At 33.9% G+C, this 14,171-nt stretch overlaps 2 protein-coding genes across 3 annotated transcripts; both read right to left on the bottom strand.

Moving 5' to 3' along the window:
• Positions 1-58: 58 nt before the first annotated feature.
• On the bottom strand, positions 59-7,461 carry LOC100647549. The gene is made up of 12 exons (XM_048411546.1): positions 7,383-7,461; positions 6,778-7,121; positions 6,038-6,566; positions 5,722-5,943; positions 5,272-5,523; positions 4,966-5,126; positions 3,748-3,859; positions 2,290-2,639; positions 1,688-2,213; positions 1,343-1,564; positions 995-1,246; positions 59-724 (listed from the first exon to the last, which is right to left on the bottom strand). Exons 1-12 carry the CDS (start codon positions 7,441-7,443, stop codon positions 561-563), a joined length of 3,195 nt encoding a protein of 1,064 aa, XP_048267503.1. The 5' UTR covers positions 7,444-7,461; the 3' UTR covers positions 59-560.
• Positions 7,462-8,994: 1,533 nt separating this feature from the next.
• LOC100647785 (cytochrome P450 6a2) lies at positions 8,995-13,763 on the bottom strand. 2 transcript variants are annotated; one of them, XM_003400083.3, is made up of 6 exons: positions 13,625-13,763; positions 10,860-11,207; positions 10,190-10,715; positions 9,754-9,975; positions 9,391-9,642; positions 8,995-9,277 (listed from the first exon to the last, which is right to left on the bottom strand). In XM_003400083.3, exons 2-6 carry the CDS (start codon positions 11,190-11,192, stop codon positions 9,108-9,110), a joined length of 1,503 nt encoding a protein of 500 aa, XP_003400131.2. In that variant the 5' UTR covers positions 11,193-11,207; positions 13,625-13,763; the 3' UTR covers positions 8,995-9,107. The 2 variants fall into 2 exon arrangements, with proteins under 2 accessions (XP_003400131.2, XP_012170860.2); XM_012315470.3 differs by lacking the exon at positions 13,625-13,763 and adding an exon at positions 11,510-11,701.
• Between the last annotated feature and the right edge of the window lie 408 nt (positions 13,764-14,171).

Here is a 14,171-nt window from a genome sequence, read left to right as displayed (position 1 = left end):
AGTCATATTTAGGATCATGTAAAATTTACTAAAGCAACTTACTAAACCCTTATCCGACTCTGATTTTTCTCAATTTACTTTATTCAATGGTAACAAATGACAAACGATTAGTATAATAAGAAGTACGAATATATATTAATTCTTTCATTGAAAATTCTGTACATCCAGTGTTCATTCATAAAAGCTCTGAAGAGTATGTCAATATCAAGGTGAAAGTAGTTAGATTTTCTCAGTTCTGACGGAAATTCCACATTGCAATCGTCGCATCCTTTCCAAGAAGGAATGTACTAAGAGAGCTGAAAATGAGAGAATGCCAGCAATGCAACCAATTGGTCAAAGTTAAAGACTCCATAAAGTTCAAGTAGTAGAGATGTACCGATTAGGGTTTTGGTTAGCCATCTAAATTTTTAATCGATCTCGATTAGTCGTCTGTGCCGATCACTTTCAAATACCGCAACAAAATGTATCAAATTTTTGTCATATTTATTTTATTAACGTCTTGTTTCTGTGTCTTAAAATTCTTTTTAGTATAATAATTATTATAAGAATAATTATTTGTTTTATGCCTTAGATATTTTCAAATACACTCCTCCTTTCAGCGTCGATATAAAGGCATGAATGTCATTTTCAAAAGGAATCTTGGTTTTCTCGCAGACATCGACTCTGTGGTTACGGAGAATCGTTGCAAGTCCAACCTTGCTTTGATATTGCGCGAAACGGGCACCTGCAAATAATTATAAAAAATTATATATTTATTTGGCTTGAAAGTTTGGCAAGGAAACTTTTCGCAGAAAATTTTGAATAAATTCCAACTCATGAAGATTTTATATGTTAAAGATAGAAGAGATGTTTTCTAAATGGGAGAAGATGATAGAAGATAGGAAAAAGATGTTGACGATTTATCTCTTCCATAATGTCATGCTGATCGAAACCAACGATCCAAGCACATGCCAACGGTTTGACGTTTTATTATTTTATTATTTTATTAGCATACCAATGCAGTTTCTTGGTCCATCGCCAAAAGACAGATAACTCATAGGATGCCTAGCGGCGACAGCATCTTCGTTAAATCTTTCAGGGTCGAATTTCTCAGGATCCGGATATACATTTGAATCATTCTGAATGGCATATATTGATATACATATATCTGTTCCTTTTGGTATGGAAATGTTCGTGTCTTTAAACGTATAATTTTCCATCGCTTGCCTGTTTAGCATAGGTAATGGCGGGTACTTTCTTAGTGTTTCTGCGGAGAAAAGGCATAGAAAATATTATCATTCGTATTAATAAAATTATCTTTGAATATTTCAATAATTTTGCGAGTTTACCCTCTACTACGCACCTTTAAGTACTTTGTCCAAATATTTCATTCTTTTGATATCTGCGTATGTCAAAACTCCATTATTTTGGTCGTAGACGTTTCTAATTTCTTCTCTTAGTTTATCTTGTATTTCGAGATTTTGTGCTAACTCGTAAAGAGCATGCGACATCGTCGAAGAAGATGTTTCGAATCCACCGACGAAAAAAGCGAAAGTTTGCGAAGCAAGCAATGAATTTGTGAGTTCTGCAAAATACAACAAGATTTGTTACTATGCATTATTATGACATTGCAATATAGAAATATCTGCTATTACTAAAGATCTAATTTTATTCGAAGCATAATATTAAACTGTATTCTCATGCTCACCAATATTGTTAACTTTATCCGGGTGTTTCTTCAGTTCCATCAGCAAGTGCACAAAATCTGGTCTGATTATGTTATTATCCATCCTGTACTTCACCGTATCGATAAATAAATTTAGAAAAAAATCATTGACTTCCTTTGGTTGGAGGTAAGAACCAATTATTTTATACAAGGATGGTATAAATTCTCTACAAAAATCGCGAATTATCTGTTTCGCGTTAGGTGCAAAAATTTTCTTGCTCATTCGAAGAAATTCAGAGTTCTTATCCTCGAGAGCATTCATGTTTAGTCCAAAAACACAGCTACCGATCGAATCGATCCCGAATTTTGCAGTCAACTCACGGCACTCCACTGGTTCATCCTTCTGTGCTATTTCTTCCAAGTATTTCTCCAATTTTCCCGCGCATTCTACTATAAGTGGGAACATTTCTTTGAGCTTGCCGGATGTGAATACCGGCGAAAGTTTAGCTCTCAACGGCCTCCATCTTTCAGCTTCTAACATGATGAGATTTTGATTTATTGGTTCTATCTACGCAAGAAATTGCAATAATAATTAGTTACTTGAAAAGTGTATGTAACGCAGGAACAATGAAGTTGTCAATTACTTTTTCATCGAATAATTTAAATCCTCGATCAGCGAATAAAGAGAAGTCCTTGATGAGAATATCTTTAATCATATCTAGATTGTTGGGCATCAGAAATGGTGATGTTCCTATGTATATTCCAAAAGCTGGTTCATTCTTATATTGGTCGTACAACCTCTTCATCCAATCGGCCATCGATTCCCTTTTAAGAAGGACGCCCAGAAAGTTACCAATGAAGATTATTGGTTTTGGTCCAGGTATATTGCGACTTTTCCAGAAGTTGTAGTACGAAGAGTAATGGTAATAGATCGCAAGAAGTAGTACGGAAATGCCACACAGTAGTTGAAAATAATCCATGTCGAACGAGATTTCTTTAATTTCAACGAATAAGTATCAGTGTTTGTAGGGTAGTTTTTAAATATAGAGTGTGCAATTAAAAACGTATTTTTAACTATTAATGATCGAAATTTTTGTATCTATATGATATCGTAACAGGATGAACATTCAGAAGGATAAAAGAATAAATAAATCGTTAACGGGCAAGCTGAATACGACCGATGAATTTTGATTAGCTTTTAAAAACTTACCTCAGTTTGCGGTCAGGATGAGATATTGTTATGTTGTAACATGCTGTCTCTATACTGTCTCTATATATTCTACAATTGTGATAAACAAACCGCAACCGCGTGGAGTTCACATAATAATACTATCAACAGGAAAACGAAAGACACGCGCTTACGATTAGTGACGACACGACGCGTCACAATGGCAATGAGTATTTCGAAGTAGATAATGATGATCGAGCCCAGACGATCATTAGTACTAGTATAGCGATGAATCGTGGAACGTACTTACTCGATGTTGTTTTTGCTACTTATACTCTATAAAACTTTTAACGAAACAAAAATATTTATAGCATAAATTTTAACAAATTTGTCAAACGTATAGCATAACTTTAGAATGTTCGTGACATTTAGTCGAGTTTCAGGCAAGTAATTTGCTATTAAACTAAGAGCACTATCTGCGCGTTTTAAAATTAATTGTACAAATTAGAAAATTGCACATACAGTGAGACTCTGTTTATATCAACCCCATCGAGGGACGATTTAGTTCATACGACCAGGTCGTCGGACCTATAATAGAAGTCCATCTATATATTTATCTCTAGCGCTAACGATTTTTGGTTCAGTTAATAAGAATAAATTTGCTCTTAAATACACAATAACGTTACAGCCTCTATCAATTGTCACGCGTGAGAGCGTATCACACAACGAGCGCACCTATTATTTACATATTATAATTAGACATTGATATACATAACTGAATTAAAGCGCAGCAATAGTTCGGACTATAGGAGCTTACCTAAAGTTCATTTAATCAGACACTATTAAAATGGTGTACGTAAACGGAGATATCATAGAGACATAAACAAAGAAACTATCTGGTGTCACCAGTCAAGCGACTATAGTGACTTGTCACTAAATTGATTATGGCAGATATCTTGCAGCAGAGATAAGCTACGAAAAAAGAAGTTCAGGAACATCGATGCCGACTGATAAAGATTTAATACCAATCTATAAGCAGTTAATATCTGAAAAAACAAATGAATCATTTTGCGTCTTTTAGCATTATATCCAGTTATAAGTGACACGTAAATCATATTTTGTCGTAAAAATACGCCCCGATAAATTCCAACTCATCGTTTAATAATAATCGTCATCACGTGGAATATAAAATAAAGTAAATGATGCTTGTGTGATTATATACAGATATTTTTTGATAATTAATCTCGTTTTCCGATAATTCAGCGCGACAGATAACACCGTTGCGTGTAATAAACAAAATTATTACTACGTTCATTTGAAACAAAATAATTATCGCATAAGTCTGTGTATCATTTGATGATAAAAGTAAGAAAAATGATGTTAACCTATAGAATATAAACTATAATATATGTTATCTAACATTTTAACTTTTCGACGTATTTTTGCTGCTACGCAATTGCACAATCTGTATTTATAATCAACAGCACGCTATATAGTCAACACATTGCAGTAACGTGACCGTAAGATATTGTACACTTACTTGTTGAGATGGGTAATTATACGAGGATGAAAGCTTCCTGCAAGAAAGAAACTGTTTGGATTGTATCTACGGTCAATGCCAAACTGTACTGACTGTACTCGTTTCTGCCAGAAATAGTATGAATGTAAGTTTGCTTCTACTTTGCACTCTCTATATGACGCAGTTGATTAGTAGCAATTGGTTAACGCCTTCTTCGTACGCCGCTTACACGGCTTATTTTTTCGTACACTTTCTTATCTTCGAGTAGTCAACAATTGCGTGGAAAATTATCGGTTGTATCAGATTTATTCGGAGTAATTTTTTAATTATAATAACGATTCATTTTTATGTGCTAACAAAGTCGGTCCTTTTATCCTTATCTTTGTAATACAGTGTAAATGGAAATTCACGATAACCGAACTCTATAATGATACTTCCATCGAAATTTTGTTATATCTACGTTTCAAAAGTTTCAAGCTTTATCAATGAAATATTTTCGTTCTCTGATACGATCGTTTCTAAAGAATTTGTACATAATAATATAACTTAATTGACGGTAATTGCAAGATTCGCGATGTAATAGTATAATTAGATAAAAAATATATATCTAAATAATTATTTACATTAATTTTATGCTTTGGTTATCTTTAAATTTACCCCGCCGCTGAGCGATAACAAAAAGGCCTCTTTGTCTGCTTCGTATGGAATCTTGGTTTTCTCGCAAACATCGACTTTGTGATTGTGCAGAATCGTTGCAAGACCGACCTTGCTTTGATAATGGGCGAATCGAGCACCTGAAAGCAATTTTTAAAAATTACATCGGTCCGGTGTCGTACAATTAATCGTATAATTATCATAGTATTAAATAATGGCATTATATAAGAATAAGGGAGCAAGATACTATATTGCGAGTATATTTTGTTTATTTTATTTAAATACCAATGCAGTTTCGCGGGCCATCTCCAAAAGATAGATAGCTCATAGGATGCCTGGCAGCAACAGCATCCTCGTTAAATCTTTCCGGATCAAATTTCTCAGGATCCGAATAAATATTCGGATCGTGTTGGATACCATATATTGGTATCCATACTATTGTTTCTTTTGGTATGGTGATTTTTGTGCCTTTAAACGTATAATTCTCCATTGCTTGTCTGGTTAATACCGTCAGTATTGGATACTTCCTTAGTGTCTCTATGGAATAACAAAAAATATTTCTTCCGTAAACATAAAGCACAGGATTTATTCACGAGAATCGGATCTATTCTCTCATATATAAATAAATGATCTTTTTACTATCTTATGAATAATCAACTGTTTCTTTCTTTTTGTTATAAATTGTTATTACAGATTTCATTAGGTAGACGTACTTAAATATTCTTTGGCACACACCTTTAAACACTTTGTCCAAATATTTCATTCCTTTGATACCTTCGTACGTCAGAGTTCCACCATCTTTGTTGTACGCATCTCTAATTTCTTGCCGTAATTTATCTTGCATTTCCTGATTTTGTGCTAATTCATAGAGAGCATGCGCTATCGTCGACGAAGACGTTTCAAATCCAGCAATGAAAAAGACAAACGCTTGCGCGGCAATTAAGGAGTCGGTTAGTTCTGTAAGACACACAATTTTTTGTTATAAATCTTTTATTGATATATGTATTTTTCACGATTTCATTCGAGATGTACTTTCAAATTCCCTACTCACCAACATTTTCCATCTTTTCCGGATGTTCTTTCAGTTGCATCAGCAGATAAATAAAATCTGGTCTTGTTATATTATTCGTCTTCCTATATTCCATCGTGTCACGAACTAGATTTATGAAAAAGTTGTTTACCTCCGTCGTCCGTAAAAAGTAACCAACTATTTTAAACAGAAATGGTGCAAGTCGTCTGCAAGATTCTCGAATAGTCTGTTTTAAATTGGGAGCGAAAATTTGTTTGCCCATTCTTCGGAATTCGCTGTTCTCATCTTCAAGAGCATTCGTGCTGATCCCGAATGCACAGCTCCCGATCACGTCGGTCGTGAATTTTGCAGCCAAATCACGACACTCTACTATTGGCACACTCTTTTCTACTACCTTATCTAGATATTTTTCTAAATTTCCCGCGCACTCTACTATAAGTGGGAACATCTCTTTCAGCTTACCAGAGGTGAATATTGGTGATAGCTTTGCTCTCAGTGGTCGCCACCTCTTGGCTTCCAAAAGGAAGAGATGCTGCGACAATGGCTCTATCTACGCAAGAAATTATATATCGATAAATTTACAAACACTTTGATTTCGGGAAGTCTTGCAATTGTTCCGAATAATAATGTTTGTACGATTATTTTATTATTTCCGAAACATCTCGTTTATCTTTGAACTCAAGATGCTTTTTACATCAAATCAACTCGATAAATCTGTTTTCAATAATGTTGTTGCGCAGACCAATCAATAAAGGAAATACCTTTTCAAGTACTTTGAATCCTCTGTCCACGAATAAAGAGAAGTCTCTGATGAGAACATCCTTGATCAAGTCTAGGTCGTTAATAACAAGAATCGGTGATGTTCCTTCGTATATACCAAAGACCGGTTCACTTTTGTACTCGTTGTACAAATCTTTCACAATTGTGGCTACGGCCCGTCTTTTAAGGAGAATATCCACAAAATTGCCAAAAAACATTGACGGTTTTGGCCCGGGTACGCCACGATTCTTCCAGGTGTCATAAACCGAGGTATAGTAATAATAGATCGCGAGAAGTATTACAGCAATGCCGAGGAGAAGTTGAAAGTAGTCCATGTTGTAAGGTACTAAATTTCAATAATTAAAAATCACAATCAATGACTGCTGTCGTTTCTCTATTTTACTTATTTTTAAATGGTTTTACGCTTGGTTTCGAAATGATCAATCTTCAGTTTATTATGACGGATTGATGTTTCAGAAATATTTTTCTCGAATAATCGTATTCTATACGATCGTATTAATAACAAATAACCGGAATTATTAGAGAGTCTTTCGGTCGTATTTTTATTTAATTGCTCTCTGTCAAACAGAAACAGGTGTTTACATACTTTTGAACGATGGTCTATGGATATGCGAGGAAAATGTACTTCCGATGTATAATAATAACATTAGTCAAGTAATAATTTCCTGTAATAATACCTAGATTACGAAATATACTTCTTGTTGCCTTTATCATCTACGTGCACTGTGACGAACTCCCGATGTAGTGTAAATATCAAAATCAATATCAAAAAGCCGCTCAAAAATCAATAAGCTTTGTTTGAACATTTAAATTTTACTTTTGAATTGTAAATGAACACTTAAGGTAATTAGTTGGTTGAATAATAAATACGTGACATTTAAATTTACAAATTAAATTTCAAGTTGCTGTCATACTTACATGGTTGCTCCTTAAATAAAGCTTCTACTAAGCAGAAAGAAACGTGTCTGTCCGTATCTCACACAGAATGTCGAATGACATTAACGATGATGCTTAGATATGAGCCAGCTGAGCGATGGCAACAGTGTCGTTTTAGCTACTGTCGGTATTTTGTAGCTTGGTGTCGTGCAATACACGCTATTTGTACGAAGACAAGGATCAAAAGGCAGACTAACGGAAACTAATTTAGATTTTAAAATGAATCAAGTTATCGATATTGCTTTCACGGAAAGTTTCAACTTTGTTTCTCCGCGGTGAATATTCTCCTTCGCTTATCTGGAGAATACGTATATATATGGCAATCAATAGTTTGGATGTCATATTATATTATCAGCATTTTTTTGAAATGAAGTTGATAACAAACAGTGACACAGCGTTAATCCATTTTATTATATAATATTTATTTGATTCATGGAAATATGACCCGTATGACCATTAAATATATTTATACAACATATGAAAAATATGAAATATCACAGATGACAAAATCAGTTTAATGATATAATAGAAATAATGTAGGGAAGCTGCGTATATATATATACGCAGCTTCCCTACATTATTTACATGTCGAGAGTATATATATATATATATATACTCTCGACAGTATATAATGTAATATATAAATAATGTAATATGTAATGTAAATATATATATATATATGCTGCAATCTATCAGAATGACTCTCGACAAATACTGTTTTTATAAATATATATATATATATATATTTGTCGAGAGTCATTCTGATAGATTGCAGCGAAGTCCTTGACAAAGATTTACTCATATCGTTTACGTAAACCATTTGTCATTGTGTATCATCACCGTGGGGCTTGCGAATATAATTACGAATTTACTGATACATATTGGATCAGTATATAAATCATCAACAGCCTTGATTCGGTCTTTTGCCAGCTCATTCTGGTAATGTAACGTGTCATGAATATAAAAAACAATGTTTATCTCACTTATGAATTAATTCATATGAATGAATATATTTACTTATGAATTAAGTAAGAGTAGTAAAATGTTAAGCGAATGAAAAATATTAAATTACCGTAAATAGAACAGTGTGCTTTTGCCATTGATCTAATGATAGAAACTATTTCGTTCTAAGAAAACTGTTCAAGGCTTTTGACGTGTTAATAGCACGGAAAATGTTCAAACCGACCAGCGACAGAAAACGAGAAGAGTGAATAATAAGTTACCATTGGTAGTAACCAATAAACATTTTGATTAACGCAAACTTGTAATCGATGCTGTAATTTTATTATCAATTTTAAGAGTCAGCGTAAATGGTCGAATTAAAATTAGCTAGATATGTACATCATTGCGTGTAACAATACAATTCTTTAGTATATTAATTCTTCACTTTGGTTATTTTCAAATGCACACCTCCTTTTAACGCCAGCATAAACGAACGGGGATCACTTTCATAGGGAATCTTAGTTTTCTCACAAACGTCGACTTTGTGATTACGAATGATCGCTATAATGCCAACCTTGCTTTCATACTGTGCAAAACGAGATCCTGAAAGTAACGATTAAGAAGCTACGTTATTCATGCTTTCTTTTTAGAGGTAAAAGATACTTTACTAGTACCGCGTAGGTTTTCTTTCCTTTTGCTTACTTTTATTAACTTACCAATGCAATTTCTTGGACCATCGCCAAAAGGCAAATAAGCCATAGGGTGTCTAGCAGCAACAGCATCGTCGTTGAATCTTTCAGGATCGAATTTCTCAGGTTCCGGGTAGATATTTGCATCTCTTTGGATTCCATAAGCTGGCACCCACAATTTCGTGCCCTTTTCTATGGTGACCTTGGTGCCTTTGAACGTGTAATTTTCCGATGCCTCTCTCATTACAAACGGTACTAGCGGGTACATTCTCAGCACCTCTACATAGAGAAGAGTAAATAATTTATGTAAATCATTGTTTCGAATGTTGGAACAACTGCTTGAATAATTTCCTTCAAAAATCAAAGTTTCGTTTTAACATTGTCACGCACCTTTGAAAAACTTGTCTAGATATTTCATCTCTTTAATTGCTTCGTACGTTAAAGCTCCTTGATGTTTGTCGCAAACCTCTCTGATTTCCTTACGTAATTTGTCCTGTATATGTTGGTTTAGAGCTAATTCGTAGAGAGCGTGAGATATCGTCGTTGAGGAAGTCTCGAATCCAGCCGCGAAAAAGACAAAGGCTTGCGAGGTGAGCAATGAATCTGTTAGTTCTGTAAAGGACAATATCGCCTTTATAATATCACTTTTATAATAATCTCATTCGATTAGAGTTATTATCAACTAAAATTGGAAAATTTCTTTTAAAAATTCATGGCTCTCTTTTCACTCTTTTGCACGTTCTGTGCATCAAGATTTATCAGAATTGGACAAATATTTGTAATCCATCTAAAGAAAATCACAGAAGATTGATTTTAAGCTGTATACCTATATCTTCTAATTTCTCTGGATGGTCTTGAAGTTCCATCAGTGTGTTGATGAAATCTGGTCTGACTATCTTATTCTCTCTTCTGTATTTTATCGTATCTCTGACCACGTCTATTAAGAATTGATCGACTCCTGGAATTTGCAGTAGATGGCCAAATATTTCATAGATGTTCGGCAGGAATTGCCGACAGATATCTCTGATTTGCATTCGCATCGTCTGTGTGAACATTTTTTTGCCTACTTCGCGAAATTCGCTGTTCTCATCCGAGAGAGCGTTCATGTTGATTCCAAAAGCGCAACTACCAATTACGTCGGTTGTGAATTTCCCAGCCAAATCGCGGCACTCCACTGGTTTACCCGTTTGGGATACACCGTCTAAGTATTTCTCCAGATTCTTCGAGCATTCTATTACGAGAGGGAACATTTCTTTCAGCTTGCCTGACGTAAATACTGGCGAGAGTTTTGCTCTCATTGGTCGCCATCTTTCCGCCTCCAGGGCGAACAGATGTTCTCCCAGTGGTTCTGCCTGAATAAAACCTTTTTCTGAATTTTTGTTTCTTTCAAGAAGTGAATATTAATATATTTCTTTTTATGCGCCAAGTGGCGTAAAAGTATCGGGGAATCAACGGACATAAAAACAGAAAATCGTAAAATTATAATTTTCAAGTACCTTTTTAAATAGGCGGAAACCTCGGTTAACGAATAGAGGAAAGTCCTTGATGAGAACGTCTTTGATTAATTCCAGATCATTAATAACGAGGATAGGCGTCATTCCTTCGAATATTCCAAACATTGGCTCCTTCTTATATTCCTCGTACATATCTCTCAGTTTATCGCCTAGCGACGTTTTTCTAAGTAAAATATCTTTCAAATTGCCAATCAAGACAGTAGGTTGCGGTCCGGGTATGCCACGAATTTTCCAATAGTCAAAGGTCGAGGTATAATAATAGTACATAGCTAAAAGCACCATGCCAATGGCACAGACAAGTTGAAAATAATCCATGTTTTATCACGCTTTCTGTAAAGATCAAATTTCACTGATCAGAATTTATTGGTTACAGTAATTTTTGCTTCTTACAAAGTGGATATTTAAAGCCACACTCTAAACGCAGGAAAACAAGCTAACAATTAATAACTAGCGGATTGATATCTGCGATATGTCGATCAGTGTAATCTTCGATTGATTATCGACGATCAGAGCCTCTAATGATTAATTTTCTTTTATCGCAAAAGTTAATCAAATAAATTAAAACTTTTTATCGATTATTCATTCTTATTCCATATCGGAGAACAATTGGATATCCAATGAAAAGATCTTACAAACTGAAACTTAATCCCGGTATTCTTTGTCGATATTTCTTCCTTTGTAATAAGGATTTGCACTGTTTAACAAAATTGTAGTCTTTTATCTTCTCGAGTTTTTGGAAATTTGTTTGTCAAGTTGCTCGAATATGTAGCTCAATAATTTCTATGACGACATTGCTATGTTCCTTCCGTCGTTTGTACTGATGCTTACTTTTGTCGTCGCCCTAAAACAATCTCCATGCACTTTTCTTGTTACAGTCGTCATCCAATTTAAGTAACATTCAACTAATATCTCGGTCATTCTAAGGTCGACATACACTATCGAGAGATTGTTTTAATCAATTTATAGATATCATTTATCTAATGCGAATTTCATTATTGAGTCGATTGAAAATGTCCTTCTAAATTTCGACTTAAATACGAGATACAAGTATTTCGGAGCATACGCTATAACGTTAAACAATTGTGATATAGAAATAATAATCAGAGCTACTTTAACGTATTCTTAAGTCTCTGTATCGATATTTTCATTCATTTGAAAAATACGTATCTTTTATTCCATATTACGCGAGATTAAAATTTAGTACTGGTAAAAATAAATCATTCGTTCTGCTAAAACTTTGATAGCTAGTTCTTAGCAACAAGCAGTGTAACAAGTATACAATATTTTACAGCATTCATCTTCGCTTCCTCGTCTATCTTTATTTTATTTAGTATATAAACATGACCCCACAAGGAAATACATTTCAATTTCATCCGTAAGACAGCCAAGATAGAACGGAACGATCGCGAAAAGAAAAACTAAGGTAATCAAATTGTCAAACCGAATGAGGAAGCTAATCTCCAATGACTTTGAGCAGCCGTGAACTTCAATGTAACGTAATAGCTTTGCTTTATTGAACGTAACTATTCTAACAACTATCCAGTAAAATCACAACTGACTATTAATTAAGAAAATAGGCTGCTCTCTGCTTTTGCTTCGCGCCGGTTTCTGATATTTGATTATTAGTATTTGTTCCATTGGTCGAATTCAACAGACGCAAAATATTTCCTCGATGAATAGCTGTTTTGCTCAACCAACTCCATCGATCGATAAAGCTCGTGACTTTGCAAGGGCGCAAAATCGTTATCCTTATCATTATACACAATGTAAATTGATTATTTTGACTGCTACATTGAATACAACGCTAATAAAGATGGACATTTTTCCCGAATTTTAAATAAATAAGTACATAGACTGCTGTGGGTATTGTAGAAATGTAGAAATAATTATGCGAATTGTTTTGAAGCTCGCCGAAACGCGTTGCAATCAAAAGTTATTTCTATTCATTTTGATAAAATTTTGATATGTAGCTCTCTTAAAAAACGTAACGTAAAAAACGTAAAAAACAAACAAATGTCACAACATTTATTTTCTATTTCTTTGTCTACCTTTATTTTATTTATAAATAATCTTAAACGGTTTGATAGATTTTTTACGATTGCATGCGTATCTTTTAGATGCACTTTAAATGTATTTACAAAGCTCATGGAACGTCTCATTTGTAAATAGATAAGATTGCAGAGATAGCAGTACTTGTATAACGATTCGAAACAATAGCCTGATTGTAAACAACTATTGTTTACCTAGCTGTAAGTGCGCTACTTTTTCCACAAATGTATTTTTACAAGGTGTACAAATAATAGTAATTTTATTACATTTTGCGATGACATTGGACCATGGTATAACACAAAAATGTTGAGATTACATTGAAGAGAATGTTTACGTTCGTTCTCTTAGACAATGAGCTCAAACAATTGATACAAGACAATCTTGAATGAATGTAACAGTGAAATTGAATTTTGTAATATTGGAAATAAAAAACAGTCAACATAATTATCGTCATAGAAAGTCTAACTTTACTAATTATATACATTGTAAACGGATTCCATATTATAAACTTTAAAAAAAATTAGGTTGTTTCTAAAAATGAATAAAATAAGAAGAAAGAATTTTCTCCGAACTTGTTGATGAATTATGTAGGATTAATTGACTTGTTGAAAAGTAATCGTTGAATTAGAACAGTTTTTCACATTTACTCGTAATGAAGTTTCCTTGATACAAAATCTTTACATTTTGCTACTACTTACGTAGTAATCACGATCCTGCGAAAGTTTGTTCCGGATCTACGTTTGTTGTGTATCGTAGAAGGATGTCAACTGATACTGCCAGCGATCACTACTTGCGTCTCTTCTTAAATCGTGACGCAATTGAAATAAAATCATACATGAATGTATAGTAACAGAGATTATACGTAAGTACTTCTATACTTTATTTCTCTAATTTCATATATCACTTCGCCAATATCGCCAATTATTACGCTGCTGATATCAAATAAATCCTTTATTTATCTTTACTGTGTATCTTATGTCGTACACTACTATGTATTACATAACTTACAAGTAGTTACTGAAATTATTATTATTCTTGTAAAAGCAATTATTTCAGTTTAACTCGTGCAACTAACTTGCCCGAGAGAGAGAGGGAGAGAGAGCACGGAAATATGGTAGAAATTAGAAGTCACGAAACCCCATAGTGAACCATTAATAAAGCTAACTAATTTGCTCTCTTCGTAGACACAGACTGTGAATATAAAATTCATTCGCTGATAAATAAATGCATGTAAAATTTTATCTT

This window comes from Bombus terrestris, chromosome 13 (genome assembly GCF_910591885.1).
Source record: "Bombus terrestris chromosome 13, iyBomTerr1.2, whole genome shotgun sequence".
Classification (NCBI taxonomy): domain Eukaryota; kingdom Metazoa; phylum Arthropoda; class Insecta; order Hymenoptera; family Apidae; genus Bombus; species Bombus terrestris.
This window is presented reverse-complemented; position numbering and strand designations above follow the sequence as displayed.

Bases quoted from the DNA above. Each gene is read 5' to 3' on its own strand.
- LOC100647785 (XM_003400083.3), bottom strand. From the start codon at position 11,192: ATGGATTATTTTCAACTTGTCTGTGCCATTGGCATGGTGCTTTTAGCT. The intron at 10,716-10,859 runs GTACTTGAAAAT...GGTTTTATTCAG, and splicing joins GTTTCCGCCTATTTAAAAAG to GCAGAACCACTGGGAGAACA. The intron at 9,976-10,189 runs GTATACAGCTTA...TGTCCTTTACAG, and splicing joins AGAGAAATTAGAAGATATAG to AACTAACAGATTCATTGCTC.
- LOC100647549 (XM_048411546.1), bottom strand. From the start codon at position 7,443: ATGTTATTATTATACATCGGAAGTACATTTTCCTCGCATATCCATAGA. The intron at 7,122-7,382 runs GTATGTAAACAC...ATTGAAATTTAG, and splicing joins CCATAGACCATCGTTCAAAA to TACCTTACAACATGGACTAC. The intron at 1,565-1,687 runs GTGAGCATGAGA...TGTATTTTGCAG, and splicing joins GGATAAAGTTAACAATATTG to AACTCACAAATTCATTGCTT.